We start from the raw sequence: 19,747 nt of genomic DNA, 5'->3' as shown, positions 1-19,747 counted from the left end.
GTGTCCCAAAGTCTGTAGGTGTTTGGAAATAATTCATGGGTTTCCTGTGTGTCTGGAGTCTTCTGAGAAAGAGGCACTGACAGCTTTTTTTTGCCTCTTCAAAGCATTTATATAGGAAAGTTTTAGAAGACAGATATGTTAACCTCCCCTACCCCCAGGGCAGAGGACGGATTTGTTTCCTAACCAAGGTAACAGATGTCTTGCTCTGGGCAAAGGCCAGGCAGGCTTGTCCAGCAGCCCTCAGACTGGGGCTTCCTAAGCTCAAATTTCAAGTAGAAGAGCCATGGCAGGCACTGCGGTGAAGCCATCTAATGCAGCTCTGCACTCCCCTTCCTCTTCATGATGTTTCACTAACACATGGATTAAACAAGCTTTCAGGGGTTCTCCAAGGCCTTTATTTTGGGGAGGAAAATGTATTATACAGCAGTAGGAATGGGGAGAGACAAGAACCCAAATGGCTGTGCAACATTTCTGCCCTCCCCACCAGATGTGGCACCTTTCTATGCCACGTTGCTGCTGCTAAGCTAGGCAGGGGCTATCCTAAGAGCTGCTTCACCTAGCACTTACCACCCTGGCTGCAAACAGCCCATTTTCACATGGTTCATTCAGCGGCTGTGGGTGTCAGGATGTGGCAAATCTGACAATTTGACGTGGCCCTTACTCCTTAGTGAGACAGTTTTCAGTGTATGTTAGACCGGATCCACCAGCAGGTTACCCAAATATTTTGCACCAGAGGCTACATACCCAGTAGGAATGCAATGTTTTGGAATTGCCTGTTCTATGTTCCATTTCCTGGGTGAGAACACACTGGATGCTTAAATGTAAATGCCTTAGAGTATAGCGAATAAAGGGGAAAATTAATAAATATTTAGCACAGGAAACAAGGTGAACCACTTTTCAGTTTGCTTCTGTCCATTCTTCTCAGCCCCATCTCTGAGAAACACTTTCCAAACTTCCCTGGTTCTGAGACATCATCATGACCTGCTGGGACACTTAAGCTCCTAAGACAGTGGTCGACAAACTCATTAGTCAACAGAGCCAAGTATCAACAGTACGACGACTGAAATTTCTTTTGAGAGCCAAATTTTTTAAACTTAAACGTCTTCTAATGCCACTTCTTCAAAATAGACTTGCCCAGGCCGTGGTATTTTGTGGAACAGCCACATTCAAGGGGCCAAAGAGCCACATGTGGCTCGCGAGCCGCAGTTTGCCGACCACGGTCCTAAGAGATCAACCTATAGATGGAGCAATATAGTGTAAACATCTGTGGGTCTGAGGGTAGTTGCTGAAGATCTCCCCTTGGGGGCTCAGCACTTATTCTTTCTCCCTGCTCTGGTTGTTTCTATCCTCAGGCTGTGAGCCCCTGGCCTAGGTGAAACCCTTCCCATACAGTGAATCCAGCTGCTGGGGGGCATGGGGCACATGACATGTAATAGTCTCCTTGCTACAACGCACACTCCAGGAGGCCAGGGAGTTTCACTATTTTGTGCCAGACTAGGTACTTAAACATAAACATTTTTTAAATGGATACAAGCTCAGGATATGCAGTTGTTAGGTTTGATGAAAGCGTTTTTCCAGCAGATTCAGGGAGGATGCCACACTGATATGTCCTAATATGTTATTTTCATAAGCTACTTTGTATTTAAGAATTTTTAACATCTTTCAGGTGTTTGTATGTGGGTGTAGCCAAGGTGTGCAGTTTTTAAGAAATATATGTTTTTATTTATTTCTTAGGGAGAGAGGGAGAGGGATAGAGAGATAGAAACATCAGAGAGGAACATCATCGATTGGCTGCCTCCTGCACAGCCTTTACTGGGGATTGAGCCTGCAGCCGAGGTACATGCCCTTGATCAGAATCTAACCTGGGACCTTTCAGTCCCAGGCTGATGCTCTATCCACTGAGCCAAACTGGCTAGGGCAGTGTGCACTTGTGATTTACCATCATCCAATCTAGGCTAGAATTTGCTTTCCAGACAAGGTTGGCTTTGTAAGCTCCCAATCCCTATGTTCATCTGCCCTAAATGCGAATTTAAACTAAAATTAAAACTTGGACCTTCTGTAATGGTACCAAACATAGGGTACTGCAATGCTAGTGTTGACAGATCCTGGATCTAGATCAAGAGGAGGAATTCTTTGGTAAGGCCAAAGGCCAGTCAGTATGATGTTATGTAATGAAGGCCCTTACAACAGTTGTCTATAACACTTGGGTCCTCTTAACAAGACAATGGGAATAAAAGACAAAGATAACTAGAGCATAGCTTTAAATGCCTGTAAAGAATTTAAACTAGCATTTAAGGACTGAAATCCAAAGGAAACGCTGTCAAATGTCTCTTCCTACTGATGAAACAATTTGGGGGTAGAGTCTCTCCTCTTTGGAGTGACTACAAATGTCCCTGGCTTCTGAAGGAAGAAATCCAGATACTTTAGCACCTGTCTAGGTGTCTGCACTAGTGAGGTCACTGGTTGGATGTCATACACCTATCAGGGCACAGAGAGTCTCTGCAGAATAATTTAAGGATCCCAAATCACCAGGCAAAAGTAGTTCTCATGAGATCTTAGTGGTGACTAAGAAACTTCACTAACCAGTCTATTAGAACTTTGACCAGAGGTATATTAAGGCAAACATGCCTCTTTATAGCAATTTAGAAAATAAGTAAACACTAACAAAATAGTTTTTTTAAAGAAATTTGAACATACACTCCTTCCACCCCACCCCCATTTTTAAAACTCAGACTATATCTCAAAAAAACTTACTTAAATATTAACATTGATCAGACAGGATGCTCCTACCTAGGAAGGTGGCATGAACCAGAAAGAACCCTCAGGCTCTGCCTTAAGAACCAGGACTCAAATTTTTATTTGTAAAGTTGGGACAACTTCAGATTCATTACGAATTATTAGCTAAAACAGCCTAACACAATGTCTAATATTTAGCCCTTCATAACTGGGAACTAATCTTATAATGTAAAAATACATTTTTCAATGAATCTTATTAAGAAGAAATACTGTGTTATAATCACAGGAAAAGAAAGGAGAACTTTGTGGAGAATTTCTGCTACAGTGAATGATTATGAGGTAGTATCTTTCTAAAAAGATAAAAAAGACATAAAGACCTCTCCTTTCACTTTCCACTATTAAAACTAAGATACAGTAAGTTGCCACATACAGGCATGTAATCTTTTACCAAAATTACTATTAAGTAAATTTTATTTATTATCCTATATAATAAAAGGGTAATATGCAAATCGACCAAACAGCAGAATGACCAGTTGCTATGACGCACACTGACTACAGGGGGAGCACCGCTCAGCCAGAAGCCGGGCTCACGGCTGGCGAGCGCAGCGGTGGTGGTGGGAGCCTCTCCCACCTCTGCGGAAGTGCTAAGGATGGAACCACTCTGGGCCTAAGCCGTCAGTCGGACATCCCTTGAGGGCTCCCGGACTGTGAGAGCACAGGCCAGGCTGAGGGGACCCCCCCTCAAGTGCATGAATTTCATGCACCAAGCCTCTAGTGATTTAATAAAGATCACCTGTCAAATTCCAAATTCTTTAACTTCTGAAAAGGGACTAAGATAGTTTTTAGGTTTTCATCTGAAATGTTAAACAACCCTAAAGGTAGTGTTAAAATCAAACAAGGATGGACACAAACCAAAGAACATTTATTAAAAACTTTATTCATGCACAAACCAGTGGTAATTTAGATTCATTATTTTATAGAGAAAACAGAAGCAGAGAGGATTAAGTGACTTGTCAAGGTCATATTACTTCAAATATCACATTTTTGAGAGGAAAAAAAGTAGACTCTAAAAATTAGAAAAATGAGCTCGACAATGATCACTTATCAAATTGTAGGTCAGATTAATAAAGAGATGGCATGTGAGCAGTTGGAAAAGGAGGTGGTTTCACTAAGAATGAGGCATTTCCTGCTAACTTCATTTCCTTTCTTGATTTAATATACTAGCAGGCAAGGCTATTTACATATGCAGTGTAATCTGCCTGTCGGTGGAACACGATAAAATTTCTTAGTGTTGTTTTAGGAAAGCTGAAGAAACATGAGCATATAAGTGACTGGTAGTTGCTTCAACAACTCTATTCAAAATACTGACTAATGGATCAAAGTCACCTGGAGGACAGTCTATAGTGGCATTCATCCTGTTCTGGCCAATATTTATCAATGACTTGGACAACACCACTGAATACCAAAGGCATGCTTCATCAAAATTGGACTGAGGCTAAGAGGAAGAATCATAAAGACCTTTATAAGTTAAACTTAGTAAGGATGAATTAAGTAATTATTAGGAATGGACTTGACTTACCAACGCCTGTAAAGCTCACAAGAGACAATGTGATATGCCTGCCAAGTAATGTACAGTAACGAAAATAATACCAACATAGACCAGTCATAGGAGAATCACTCTGAAGTTGGCAGTAATGCTCCTGGACCCAGCTCTAGTCAGACCACAGAGGAACGGTGTTTAGTTCTGAGCAATATATATATATATATATATATATATACATTTTATGTATTTTTATTGATTTCAGAGAGAAAGGGGGAGGGAGAAAGAGATAAAACATCAGTGATGAGAGAGAATCATTGATTGGCTGCCTCCTGAATGCCCCCCATTGGGGATTGAGCCCACAACCCAGGCATGTGCCCTGGCCAGGAATTGAACCTAGGACCCTTCAGTCCACAGGCCAAACTGGCTACGGCCTGAGCACCATATTGTAAGAGAGGGACTGAAAGAGTCAATACCAGGCTGGTCTGGAATAGTTACCATGAAAGATCTGAGAAAAGTGTGAAGCCTGAAGGAAGACATGAAGAGGTGGAAATACACAAGAGACAGGACCTTTCTATTTAATTTCACATGCGTGCTATTTATAAAATCATTTGGGTGACAATTCTAACAACAAAATCCATCCCTTGTAGGGAATGCTGAGTGACTCCAACGCTGGAAGCAGTGGCTTCAAAAATATATGACACAATTATAAATGGATTTTGGCACTAGAAAGAGGTGTGCCATTGCTGTTTCTGGTTCTGTGACTGCATTTTTCTAGAAAATGTTTATTGTATTAAGGGAGAATTAAAATGATTATAGTTTTCTAATTTAATGCAGACATGATGGTTCTCAGTTTACCCTTCTGAAATGGGTGAGGTTTTTGAACCTTCTGGAAAGCATAAGGAATCCTCCTAAACAAGTATATTTGACAATACTGCCATACCTGATTTGGTGAAGCCACTGAATCGAGGCGGTGTCCATTGAGGGTGTCTGTAATCCTGAGTTAGTGTGGAAGTCAGGCTCTGCTGAACACACAGGACTGCTATGATGGTTGGGCAGGGAAGAGCAGGACTACTTCAGAGCCCTTCTAGAAGGAGTCCACCAGCCACTTCTATACAGCTGGGCCTTCTTAGATCACAGTTCAAGGACTATAAAATCATGTGCTTGGGAGCCTGCTCCAGACTTCCTTGACAGCTGTATCTTTTGCCATTAATGCTAAATCCTTCAGGGGTTACATTATAGAAGTGATACGACTGCACAATTAAATATTAGAAATGACCACTGAGTATATCCTGTTTATTGTTTATGATTTACAGAAAATGATAGAGTGGAGTTGTAGAACAATAAACCAATCATTACATTTAGACCTGGGCTTTTGAAAAACTTGCATTCCATTTGAACAGTTCATACATATTTAACAGCTTATATATAAATCCAGATCACAAATAATCTTGAGTTAGCTTACAGATAAACAACTAAGCAACACAAAAGAAAACCACATGGATCTATCTTTAAATATCAGCATTTATATTACAAGAAGAAAATGTAAAAAAAAAAAATTATTAGGTCAAGTCACTTAACATATAATAGAGAAATAAGGGAAAAATATTTTTATTATTTATACTTATTTCTAATTTACCTTCATGTAGTCTTAACTTTTTCAAAAGGATCCAAAATCTGATCAAACAATATTTTGGTGTCTGAACTCGTCAGCCTCAGCTTTTATCAGCTTGTTACAATGAAAATACCTAAAACCTCAATCTCCTTTTAAAAAATTTTTATAATCCAACTCTTATTTAACTTTCTTCCTTCATAGCAGCTGTTTATAGATAACAGGGAGCCAAGAATGAAGGACAGAAACAGATGGAAAGCAAAAAGTACAACAGCTATCTTAAGTTCAGCTCTCAACGCTGCTGGTTGAGTTTGGAACCAAAACCGCCTAACAACTGGCAGATAATAGCTAAATCTTAACAGGCAAAGAAGAAATATTTTCTTTGGGACAACTGCCATCTAGGAGAAGAAAACCAACCTCTCTTAATACTGCCTAAATATAACGTGTGGCTTATTGAAGAGAAATCTGTAGCAGTCAGTTTAACCAGTAACTGATCAATATTACTTAAAGGGAAAAACAACAATAAAAAAACACACTAGCCACAAATTTTTGGAAACCAAAAAAGAAACAAAATCATACTAGTCACAAATTTTCACAATATACACATGAGAATTAATTTTAATTTGATTTGACTCCTTGACACTAACTGATCAATGAAATATGGTGTGGAAGGATCACAGAGTAGAAAACAAGCAAAGATTAGTTTATACAACAGAGCCTATGTACATCAGAAGGAAAACATGCCAGCTAATGCAACATTAAGGCCTGAATGTAAGCATTTCCAAAGTCACAGAAGCCCCAAAGAACCCCTAAGTTATAAAGTCACCACATCACATACATGCAATGTTCAGTTTGTTTTACTCATAAAAGGATACACAGTATTTGCTGTAAATACCAGACACATTTACAATATATGCAAAAATTAGAATGCAAGTGTTATATTCCTTATATTTAAGCCTCAAATGTGACAACAGTGAAAATTCACTTATTTTTAAGAATGAAGAAAAGAGATGAATATAAATACTCAGAGAAATTACACAAATAAATGTAATTTTGCATTTGGGAAGCCACATAAATATTCCTTTTATATGTCCTAACTAAATTATAAATGTACTACATAAATATTCCTTTCATATGCCCAAACTAAATTATAAATTTTCTACTCAAATGGATGTACACTCACTATGTGCTTTACTATTTTACTTGCTCAAATGTGGTATTCTAACAGCCATCATTCTCTGGTGTTTGATATCAAATCATATCCGTCTGTTAAATATTGCATCCATGTTTATACATAATTGTCTATTGGGTGAGATCACCTAAGCAGAAAGCTGTGCAGTCTTCGTTGGGGGTTATGTAATTACAAAGATGGCCTTGTAGGTCAATTTCCCATAAAAAGAATAAGGAAAGCTGACTTCCTTACTTTTGTAGAAGCTTTTGAACAGAAAACGCTTTTAGAGGGTAAATCTGAGGTCAGGATCTTCTTTTATCCTTTAAACAAAGGAAAATAAGAAAGAAGCTGTGTTACATGTTAAGTTCTGTTCACAGAGTCACTAGGCAATCACATAATCTACTTCCTTTTCAGCCATGGCTTAATTTGAAATTACTTATTTTTATTTTAGTTCCAGGTGAATAATTTTACCAAAATAAATTAGTGTAAAGAAACAAATACTGATAATGTGCTATAAATAATATTTGTTCAGGAATACTTTAAAGAAATAAATTATAACACAGTAAATTTTAGATATGTTGTAAAAAAGGTATGGCCAAATCTGTCCTATAACCTATTAATTTTATGCTTTATAAAAGTCAGAACAGTTAACATAGTTTTTTAAGGATTCAGATTTTCCTTTAAGATACAATAGAATGAGTGTTAAAAACACTTTATGCATGTTTTCAGACTTTCTAAAATATTTCAGAACCAAAATTACCTTACAATAACTATACCTAATAGTTACTAAACAAATATGCCAGGAGTGTTCTGAACCTTCAAATATCATTTTAACCAAGTAGAAAGAATTTCCATAAGGCCATCTAATTCACCAGGCGCTGAGCACACTAGATTGTTCATATGCTTTACTAACCTGACTTTAAGCACATCCAACATTAAAAAAATAATTTATTGTACTACCTAACCATTTCCAGGGGGTTACATTTAAGATTTTGAAATTTTGTGATGCTCAGCCAGAATTTTAGCCAGTTTGACATTCCTTAAGTCCTAATTTTAAACAAAAATGGAAGACTAGACACCTTCCTAAAAAACCACTCAGTATTATAAACCAAGAGGTTTTGATGTAGCAAAAGCAAAGGGACCAATGAAAAACCATTCTTTTTATTTCCAATGAAACCAAATTTTACTACTGTTGTGATTACAGTCTTCACATTTGAGAGCGCTAATCATAATCACTTAGTGGCAATATTCAGACAAAACCAGTAACGCGTGCCACACAGATGATTATTTCTTCTGGAAAGAGTTAAATGATAAGCTTGACTTTTACAATTAATATCAACACCTTCAACTAAAAATAATGGATGTACTGCTTCAACATTCAGCTTGAAAATGTTAGTACTTTCTGCAAACCTATACTTAGTTTAGAAAGGTCAATATTCTCTTTCTAAACTATGGCATAGACTATATATAGCATTTTAATATATTTATATATAATTATTTGCACATCAGGTTTAGAAGGAATTTTCAGATTTACTTTATAGAATGATCTCATTCAAGTGTTAAGGTTTAAGGAGCGTCTGCAGTACTGTCATTTGAAGGTGGGGCATCGTGACCAGGCTCAGAGGAAGCAGCTGCAGATGCTTCAATAACTGCAGGTGGGAAATGACGGCGGCACACAGGGCATGTTCCTGACTGGAGGGAGAAGAACAAGTTCATAGCCAATGAGAAGGTCTTAACTACCACACAAGTATCTTAAGAAAGACAAACAGTATCATTATCCTAAAAACAAAACAAATAACTTAAAAACCAAACAAACTTCAAACCTACACAGTACAGAGAGGAAAATTTTTTATGCTATTTCCTTTTATCCCAAGCAGACACTAATTCCTTTAGGGTAAACTGTGTCTCTTAATCATGTCTGTATCTTTTACATCACTCATCTTTCATTTAGTGACTATTCATTGAGAGTCCACTACACTGCCTGGTTGGCACTGGTGCTGCTGTAGGGAGTGAGCAAGGAGTCACAGGGCATGTCCTCACATATACTGGTGATGATACTGAAGATGATGTGGAGAGTTAGATGCTTTCTACATGACAAAACAAATCAACCACAGACCTGACAGGGAGGGTGGGACAGGGAAAGCAGTTATACTGGGAGTACACCATTTTAGGAACAAAAGGTTCCAGGTATATGTCATCTGGTGTTAAGATTATTCTTTTGCAAGTTTAGTCTTTTTCCCAAAGCAACCTCCCTGATAGAAAGCAGGTTGAAGTAATCAACCTGTTAAAGGTGATCACGATTTGTATCTTGGGAACCTTCTCCCTAGAGCAGTGGTTCTCAACCTTTCTAAGGCCGTGACCCTTTAATACAGTTCCTCATGTTGTGGTGACCCCCAACCATAAAATTATTTTCGTTGCTACTTCATAACTGTAATTTTGCTACTGTTAATGAATCGTAATGTAAATATCTGTGTTTTCCGATGGTCTTAGGCTCTACAGCAGCGGTTCTCAACCTGTGGGTCGCGACTGTAGAGCCTAAGACCATCGGAAAACACAGATATTTACATTACGATTCATTAACAGTAGCAAAATTACAGTTATGAAGTAACAACGAAAATAATTTTATGGTTGGGGGTCACCACAACATGAGGAACTGTATTAAAGGGTCGTGGCATTAGAAAGGTTGAGAACCACTGCCCTAGAGGAAAGACTTCACACTAAGCTGTTTCCTGACAGGAAAGAAACTACAGAGATTATTGCCTTGTTATAGCCAAGTAAAGAACAAGTCATGGCTATACAACATATACGTTTACAATTCAAGAATTTAATTCTGCCAACATTTTTTGGGCGCCTGCCATACAGATTGGGGCCCTAACAGCAACATTTTAGGGTCAGATAGATGTGTGTGGTTTCTACCCAAGAACATACTAGTTGTGTAACCTTGTACAAGTAACAATCATTGGAAAATGAGAAAAAGATACCAATGCAGGGTGGGAAAAAGTAGGGTTACAGTTGTTTGTTTGGAAAATAATATTTAATAAGTAATAATCCAAGGATAAACTCTGTTTCATGTACTCACAATTATAGACCTACTTTTGCCCCATCCTGTATGTCCCAGAGTTATTGTGAGGAGTAAATAGGAAAATATACATGAATCATCTAGCAGTTCCTGACACACAAAACACTAGATCCTTATTAAGGCTTTGGTACTATTGTAGACGTTTAAAGAATGGGGATGTTAAGGACAGAAAAGATGGAATTTAAGCAGGACCATCTAATCTTGCAGGTATAGAGGAAGACCACACCAGGCTAAGCAAACATGAACAAAGGTACAGAAGTAAATCTGAAGAGACAGGCTGGGAGCTAGATCACAGAAGGCCTTAAAAGCCAAGAAATAAACTTTAGAATTTATAAAAGAATGGTGACATTTTCTGCATTGGATATTAAAAGTGTTAAGTAGAGTTTTGACTTTTAAGGGGAGCAACAGCAACAAAAGAGAAGGGAGAGAGGAAGAGGAGGGGAGGAAGAAAGGAAGGGGAAAAGAAGGAAGCGGTTGTAGGGAAGAGCGAGTTATTTCCATAACTAAGTAAGCTGGGAAAGTGATATGGGAATTTCCACTGAACTGCATGTAAATATTCTTTATGCAAAAATAGAGTTAACAGAGATTTAAGTAAAACTCTATTTTTCTTTAAGTATATAATTCAAATATACTTAAAATTTTGGGGTAAATATTTTAGGGTAATATATGAAAGTTTGAATAGAAGATAGTTGGTAGTTTATTAAACATTTCTCATATAAGAGCACTGATACATATCAGAATATCGGTATATTCTTACAGTACTCTGAGTAGTGCCAAAAGCTTCTTTGCTTGAGGTATTTATGAAAACACCTAATTTCTGGGATATAATTAAATATGTTAAGTAGTTCAGTTGTCTATACTGTTTTTTAGACAATGTTAGTAAAGTAAAATAGTTTGATATTATCATTAATCTGTAGTCATTAAAAGGTAACCAACTTTAATTAAAATGAATTAAACTGAACTCAAAAGTATAAGTACATAGTGAAATAAATAGGATTAAAAGACACTACTATCATCATTAACTTGTAGGAGAAAGCTATTAAAATATTAACTTAAAGGAAGTAAATCTAAAACTTACCTTCTGCAGCCAAATTGAGACACAAGGTTTGTGAAAGAAATGATGGCAAGGTAACTCTGTCGCTATATCATCTTTAATATACTCACTACAACAGATTGGACAGCACTGCTCCTGACCAATAGCTAAAAACAACAAGTAATTAGATATATTAATCCAATAAAGTTCAATTTTAATAAAACTGAAAATCAGCATATGAACTCATAGAAGATGCCTATGAAAGACAAATGAACCAGACTTCGATCAATAAATTGTCAAACATGTTTCTAATACATGACAATCTGAAATTTAATAAACATTGCTTTTGTAGAAAGTTGACTAGGGAACATTTGTCCCAACCTATCACTTAATAAATTAAAAATATTCTTCCACTGGGTAAAAGTTTTTCAGAATCTAGTTTCATACAAAATCTAGTAAGAGTTTATAATAGTACTTTATCTTCTAGGTGCATTAATCATATACTTAAACATGCAATGTGTCATTCAGCATTAGAGATCAACTTTGCCCTTCTTACCAGTGTGATCCTCAAGAACAAGTGTCTCGGGAAGACCATCAATGCTCTCCTTACTGGCTGGTGGATTGGCCACCTCAACATCTACTGCAAGAGACTCTAAATGTGCTAAGGCAGTCTGAAAAATAAAAGTCACAGTTCTTTGTTAGGAAACACTTTAAAGCAGTAATAGAAAACTATTTTTAAGGTATCTTCCAAACTTATACCCACCATTAGTCTCTTCTGTTAGTTTATTTTGCTTCAGTCCCCTACCCTTTTTGCCTCCTTTCAAAAGGAACCATCAAACAAACATCAAAAACATACTAAAAAATAAAAGCCCTACTTTACATAAATATAACAAAAGTCTATTTTGATTCAATAACCATCTACTTGTCCACCCTATTCATATTTTCAGAAGAGTGTCTACCTCATCCAACTTATGAGTTTCTATATGGGATCAATACTATAAAGAATGTAAACATTTTGAACAGGTTCAACTCATGAAATGTAGCCATCCTATCTAATAAGTAGGGAATATGTTAATTGACCGTCAAGCCCTGACAAAGATGGCAGTGCCCACAGCCAATAAGGAGGAAATATGCTAATTGATTGCCATGCCCTCAAAGATGGCGGCACCCACAGCCACAAGATGGTGGCACCCAGCCCCTCAGCCCCGTTGGGGCAGCAGGCACACGGTACGGCCGGGCCCGCCCCCAGGCAGATCCGGCTGCTCCGTGCACCTGCCTCCAGAGTCCCCGAGTCCCCTCAGCCCCCCAGCCGCCCAAAGCCGGCCCGAGACTCAGGCAAGCCTCAGATGGTGGCTGCCCAGGGCCACCCAAGGCTCAGATAACCAGGGCCAGTGGAGGCTTGCGCTGCCAGCAGTGACAGCAGCAGAGGTGTGATGGGGGCATCACCTTCCCCTGACCACCGGGTTGCCTCCCGCCCCTGAGGGCTCCTGAACTGTGAGAGGGGGCAGGCGGGGCTGAGGGACCCCACATCCAGTGCATGAATTTTCATGCACCAGGCCTCTAGTGGTTAATAGATGTTCAAGGAATGGAACCAAATAACGTATTCCTGAATAGCAATATCTACTACTATCATAGAGTCAGCACACCCACATTACTAGCTTACTAGTATGTAGTATTACTAAGTTATCTGGGTTATGAACTTTATTCAGGGGTTCAAAATTTTGTATAAAGTTACTATTCTAACAAGGAAGGAAAGAACATTAGATCATATTATCATCTAATACAAGTCACTATCACCCTTTTGTGGACTGATTCACTTTCCTGGCTACAATTAGATTAGAACTTCAGGTAGGACTTACATACACAAGTCCAAAAAGGTTGAGACAACCCAAGTATCTATTGATAGATGAACAGATAAACAAATGTGCTAGGTAAAGGTAAATATATAGTCAAATTCAGAATGCTCTGATACTGTAATATGATGGTGTATTAACCACTTTAGGCAAGTATAAAGGTTAAAGGACAACAGTATTAAAATAACTAGTATTTAACAACAATTTGGTAAAAAATACACAGCATAAAAATAGATAAGTTGGGAATTCAAATGTGTGCAGAAAGGTATATATCAGGCGTCCTCAAACTACGGCCTGCAGGCCACATGCGGCCCGCCGGGTGCCGCTGCCTGTCCTGCTTAGCAGTCGACTCGTCCCGGGCCTGCAGTGCGCATAGGAATTTGTTCATAGTTTTTTTTTAAACTATAGTCCGGCCCTCCAACGGTCTGAGGGACAGTGAACTGGCCCTCTGTTTAAAAAGTCTGAGGACCCCTGGTATATATGGAACCCAAGTAGTGAAAGAGATGACTGTTTTCAGTTATCCATGATTGCTCCTCAGATCCAAATCCACTATTTTTGTCAAGCTCTGTGAAAATGGATTTGGGCCATTTAAATATTTTCTCTTCTGACATCTGTCATGTTGTTAAGCTTGTTCACAGAGGACACTAAGGAGACACTGTAAGAGAAAAAGGACTTTGCTTCTGATCCCAGTGTGCCACTTGGCAGGCTTCTGTGGCAGGTGTGGCTTTCTCTAGCATCAGACTCCTGCAATATGCACAGCTTCTCAATGTCTAGCTCTGGAAATGCATGCAGCCAGAAGCACTAAGTGGCAGGTAGATTCCTCAGCATCCCCTTGGACAGTTCTGTAGCAGAGTGCTTCCCGTCAGACATCTCCCTATGAATAGCTTTTCCTAGCACCCTACAGGGCTGATTTCCAGCAAGCTCTGCCAGCACAGCACCAGTGACTTCTCTGCCACTCATTAAACCACAGCTATGCCATTTTCATCAAGATCTGGATCCCAGCTCTGGAGTGGGAATGGTGACCCTTCCTTAGGTGACCTTTGCTCTACAGGTGGTGGCTGCTCCTTATACATGGTTTTTCTATATTCTTTAGAATTATCTTTATTCCTTACTAAGCAACCCCTTGTTACTTAATCCCCTGTTATACTTAACTAGAGGCCCGGTGCACAAAATTCATGCATGGGGGGGGGGAGGAGAGGGCAGTGGGGAAGCCCTCAGCCCAGCCTACACCCTCTCGCAATCCAGGACTGCTGGCTCCTACCGCTCACCTGCCTACCTGTTTGATCACCCCTAACCACTCTGCCTGACTGCCTGATCATCCCTAACCACTTGCCTGCCTGCCTGATCACCCCTAACCACCTCTGCCTGCCTGATTGCCCCTAACCACTCACCTGCCTGCCTGATCACCCCAAACCACCTCTGCCTGCCTCCTGATCACCCCTAACTGCTCTGCCTGCCTGATAGCCCCTAACTGCTTGCCTGCCTGCCTCATCGCCCCTAAATGCCTCTGCCTCGGCCCCCACGGCTTCATCCGGAAGGTCGTTCAACGTCCAATCTAATTAGCATATTACACTTTTATTATTCTAGATAATTCTTTATATTAAACATTCCCATGAAGAGACAGAAAATGGAAAGAGCCTGTTATTTGTCCCTTCTTTCTCACATAACTACAAGCATGAATCTCCTCCAATTCCTTATGCACTTCCCAAGATAGACTCTGCAAGAATTCATCTGTGCTACACACAAACAAAAAGAAGTAATACTATTTTTAGTAAGTTCCATTTTGAGGGTGTTATTCCAGGTTAACTGTACTTTGATAACATGTTTGTCTTAATGGATTCATTATTCCTTTCTAATGATTATCTACACATTTGCCGTGCTAATACATGGAATTTCATATATGTAGAAATAATTTATTGCCTTGATACTGACAAATATTTAAGGTGATCTGGGATCACTTATAAGCAATAAGGGCAAGAGAAACCATTTTATAGCCATTGCTATGAAAATCTATAAAGATGTAAAAATCTACCTACATCTGAGGAAATACAAAATATTTTCAAAAGTTAGTCCAAATGTTAGAAAGACAACTAAACGGCTTAAACAGCCTAATTGGAATATATCTAGGATTAAAGTAATGCATTCCTTTGTCAGCAAAAAATGTAGTTTCTAAAGAATAAAAAAGGATTTAGTTTTTAAAGAATGGAGATTTATAACAAATGATTTAATAATGACCACTGAATCCAGATATGCAAGATGAGTACCAGATGGTTGACTACTAATTTGAATATATCCATTTACTGAGAACCTACCCACTATACCAGGTATTTTGCTAAGTGCTTAAACACAATTTCACAATAGCGCATGAAGTAAATTTTTTTATTCCCATTCTGTAGACAAGGACCAGAAGCTTAAAAAAGTTAAGTGAACTCTCCAAGGTCACATAGCCTAAATGAATCTATCTCAAAAGCCACGCTCTTACCTCATGTATTACCTTCCTAAGACCTTCACCTCAGTGTATGCGAGGTGCTCTGTTAAGTATGTAAAGACTTTTCAAGGGACCCAAGGTCAAGCAGGTTCTCAAAGAGACTCAATTTTCAATGACCTTTCTTATGTAATTTTTCCTCAAACTGATCTGCCTAATCATGCATCTGCAGTTAAAGCAACATGCTGCCCTGTTCTTACATTCCTCTTTCTGCTAACCATCCCTCACTTTATAAATAAAAACATACTTCTTACCCACCCAAAGGAGCAATCTGAAATACTTGTGTCAAACTGAATTCTAAGGACTAAATAACAAATCTCTGTAGATGGCTTCCAATCCTCTGCTTTCAAAAAAAACTGAAAGAGGATCTAAACAACTTGCCAAGTTGATATAATTTTAGCAAGACTTGAGTGAAAAGGCTATGATAAATTCCTTTCATCCCTATCAACATACATGAACAAGGTCTCTCAAGCTTATATTCATAAAGATGAAAAAAAAAAAGAAATAAAATTGATGCTGAACTATGTCTCATTGTAGGAATAAAATTCACTCATAAGGTAATTAGGGAGAAAAAGCCTCCATTTCATTAAGAGATGCATTTTACCAGTAACATTTTACTTTATGTTTAAATAATTATTTATCAAAATTAATATATGCAATATAAAGGTAACCTATCATAGACTTGTACACTTGAAACCTATAAGTTTATTAACCAATAAATTTAATTGAAAAATAAATTTAACTCCTAACAATTTTAACTAAATTTATTTTACATTTAAATTTTTAAATGTATTTTACTGCAAAGAGGTATGATAGGATAAACAATATTACTTAGAATTTAGGCTATAAATATTTAGATGTCAATATAAATGGCAGGGATACTTTTTCCCAAAAAATTTGGGAGCAAGTAATAAGCTCCAATATTGTTTCAAACAGTTAAAACCCTTAACTATTTTGCCCTATTCTCATTCAAATTTGAGACACAGCTATGAGGCAAATGTTTATTGACACTATTTTCATAACAACCATTATCTGAAAAGAAAGATCAGTCTACTATTGAAAAATAACAGAAATAAAAACAACTACTACCAAAGAGTTAAGGCTGCATGAGAAAATAAATAAATAAAAGCACAGTTTGTCTTATTATTTGTTTTAGTTTCACTTGAAGAATGTTAGTGTTAAATCTAAAAGAAAAAAATCATAAACTATGCATTATTTTAGCTTCATTTTTCAAATTGATGAAATAAAAGACAGAAGGCAAGACAAACTTAGAAATCAAATGTGCTATTTATTAAAATGTGTATGCATTAAGCAAAAGATAGTATTTAAAATCTGTGTGAACAAAAAAAGGAAAGTGATTTGTAATATATTCTTAGAGATGTTCAATTTCATTTCACAAATATACTTGTGCATGTGTGTATAAAATTTTCAAATTCACAGAATTTGAAATTCACTATAATTTAATAGAGGGAACAGGTATATTCTAAATATAAGCTAAACATTTTCCATTCTGTAGTAAAAACTGGGAAATCAATTTTAGGATAATTGGCAGGATGTCAAGTGTAATTTATATACACACACTGGTAGCAATCAGTAATCAGTAGTTGTTATTAAACTGATAAGGAAATTATTCACCTTTTCTTAAGAGCAGTTAAAAAAAAATCTTTTACTTTTTTCTCATTGTGCACCCTACCAACTTATACATGGGCATCAGAGTCATTAAAATACCTCCATAGCCTGGGCTAAGCGTTCTTCTAGTGCCATGTAGGTGAGGAACTGAGGATCCACATAAGAAATAGCTTCAGCCACTCCTAGTCCATCCGCAAAGCCATCAAACAGACTGGGAAAAAAAATACGAGCATGATTTGGGAAATCTTTATGGTGAATTGAAGACATAATTATATTAACACTAGAGGCTCAATGCACGAAATTTGTGCTAGAGTAGGCCTTCCTTCCCCTGGCTGCTGGCACCGGCTTCCCTCTGGCACCCGGGACCCGGGCTGGCTTCCCTCCGGCCGCCAGGAGGCACCTGGGATCCAGGCTTCCCTCCAACCCCGGCTTCGTCTGGAAGGACGCCTGGAATATGTCTGGTCTAATTAGCATATTACCCTTTTATTATTATAGATTATTATTATAGATACTGATAAGCCAGTTAAGCATATAACAAGCAGACAAATCTTAAAAAATATCTATCTATATCCTAATATATAAAAACCCTTGTTTGTAACGACCAAGGCTCGACCAACTGAAAGTCAGTCCTGCAGTCAGCGCGGTGCCCCAGCACTGACTGCTGAGGGGGCTGTGAATCAGAGCCAGAGAGAGGCCTGAAGAAAGAAGCAGGGACTGATCCATTGCCTCTGTGGCAGCTTTTGATCAGCACTTGCCTCTCTCTTTCTCTCCCAGGCTGGCCAGCAGCCACGCCTCCATTTCTCTCCAGGCCTCCACTGGGGCTGCTGATCAGCCCTGCCTTTCTGATCAAGCCCTGTTGATAGGCCCAGAGATGCTGACTGGCATAGGGACCAATCCATCAGAACCAAATGTGGGTGCTGTGAAGAACCAACGGCTGCCCAGGAGGCGGAGCTTCTGACACTGACTGGCATAGACACCGACCAATCAGAACCAAATGTGGGTGCTGTGGGGAGTCAATGGCTGCCTAGGAGGCAAAGCTTTTGATGCTGACTGGCATAGAAACTGACCAATCAGAACCAAATCTGGGTGCTTTGGGAAGCCAATGGCTGCCTAGGAGGTGGAGCTTTTGACGCTCACTGGCATAGAAACTGACCAATCAGAACCAAATTGGCCAGCAGAGTAGAGCAGTTGGGGGTGAGATCAGGTCAGCAGGGGAGGGCAGTTGGGGGCAACCAGTCCGGCAGGGGAGGGCAGTTAGGGGCGATCAGGCAGACAGGCAGGTGAGCAGTTAGGAGCCAGCGGTCCCAGATTGCAAGGGATGTCCGACTGCCGGTTTAGGCCTGATCCCTGGGGGTCCCCAATTGGAGAGGGTGCAGGCTGGGCTGAGGGAACCACCCCTCCATGCATGAATTTCATGCACCAGGCCTCTAGTATATACATAAAAGCCTAAGTGACCGTTACGATTGGTCAACCAGTCACTATGATGTGCACTGACCACCAGGGGGCTGACACTCAATGCAGGAGTTGCCCCTGGTGTCAGTGCACTCCCACAGCCAACCTCCCACGGCCCTGCCCCCGACAGCCAACCTCCCACAGTCCCTCCCACTGGCGGGCCCCCTGACCTGCCAGCCAACCTCCTTTGGTCCCTCCCCCCTCCCGGCTGGCCGGCCCCCAGATAGGCCTCAATCACCACGGGGCTGAGGGACCCCACCCATGCACGAATTCGTGCACCAGGCCTCTGGTTTTAACATAAATCTTGTTGGGTGATGGGCAGAAAGAACCCAGTAAAAAAAAGTTAAATGCTAAGCATAAGAAATTAGGATGCCATCACCTCTCCAAAAGACTGCCACACTCACTGTACAAAGTTCGTAGAAAAAAACCTCTAGTACAATATAAACAAATGATGAAGTGTTATTATATCTAGATAAAATTAAAAAATTCTGTCTTAAAAATCAATGCTAAATGTTTTCTATAGTTAAAAAAAAATCTATGAAGCTTTCCCAATTTTGGGACAATTAGCAACATCTATAAATTCCTCAATTATATTCCATAAAGACCTCAATTATTTCTTCAAATATGTGGAACAACACTTCTTGAAAGTTTCTTAGAAATATATATGAAGATCTTAAAAAAAATATAGATCTTAACAATTCTCAGTAATGTTACCCCTATAAATCTATCCTAAAGAAATAACCTGAAGTCAGACCCAGTTTCATGGGGGAAGAGGAAGAAATATCACTGCATTATTTCAATGTGGAAATGATCAATTAAATTTTAGTGCATCTATAGAATGACGCATCATAAAGGAGCTGAAAAAAACTATTTTTACAGCCCAGCCAGCGTGGCTCAGTGGTTGAGCGTCAACCTATGAACCAGGAGGTCATAGTTTGATTACCATGCAGGACACCTGCCTAGGTTATGGGCTCAATCCCCAGTGTGGGGCATGCAAAAGGTAGCCAATCAATGACTGTCGTTCATCATTGATGTTTCTATCTCTCTCCCTTTCTCTTCCTTTCTGAAATCAATAAAAATATATGTACAAAAATTATTTTTACAAAATTTTCAAAATGTGCAATAGATAAAAATGAAACCAAAATTGCCTCCTGACA

The 19,747-nt window shown here is 38.9% G+C and overlaps 1 protein-coding gene across 4 annotated transcripts in view; it reads right to left on the bottom strand.

The window, feature by feature from the left end:
* Positions 1-5,548: 5,548 nt before the first annotated feature.
* PJA2 (praja ring finger ubiquitin ligase 2) overlaps positions 5,549-19,747 on the bottom strand; it is a 64,335-nt gene continuing 50,136 nt past the window's right edge. For all 4 annotated transcript variants that reach the window (XM_080678927.1, XM_080678928.1, XM_080678930.1 and 1 more), the window contains 5 exons: positions 17,238-17,349; positions 11,728-11,842; positions 11,217-11,338; positions 8,594-8,751; positions 5,549-7,379 (listed from right to left, as the gene is read on the bottom strand). In XM_080678927.1, coding sequence (XP_080535053.1) covers positions 8,626-8,751; positions 11,217-11,338; positions 11,728-11,842; positions 17,238-17,349 — 475 coding nt within the window. In that variant the 3' untranslated portion in view covers positions 5,549-7,379; positions 8,594-8,625. The remainder of the gene's footprint in view (positions 7,380-8,593; positions 8,752-11,216; positions 11,339-11,727; positions 11,843-17,237; positions 17,350-19,747) is intronic.

This window comes from Plecotus auritus (assembly GCF_963455305.1).
Source record: "Plecotus auritus genome assembly, chromosome: 7".
NCBI lineage: Eukaryota > Metazoa > Chordata > Mammalia > Chiroptera > Vespertilionidae > Plecotus > Plecotus auritus.
Note: the sequence above shows the minus strand (reverse complement) of the source record. Positions and strands in the feature narration are given on the sequence as shown.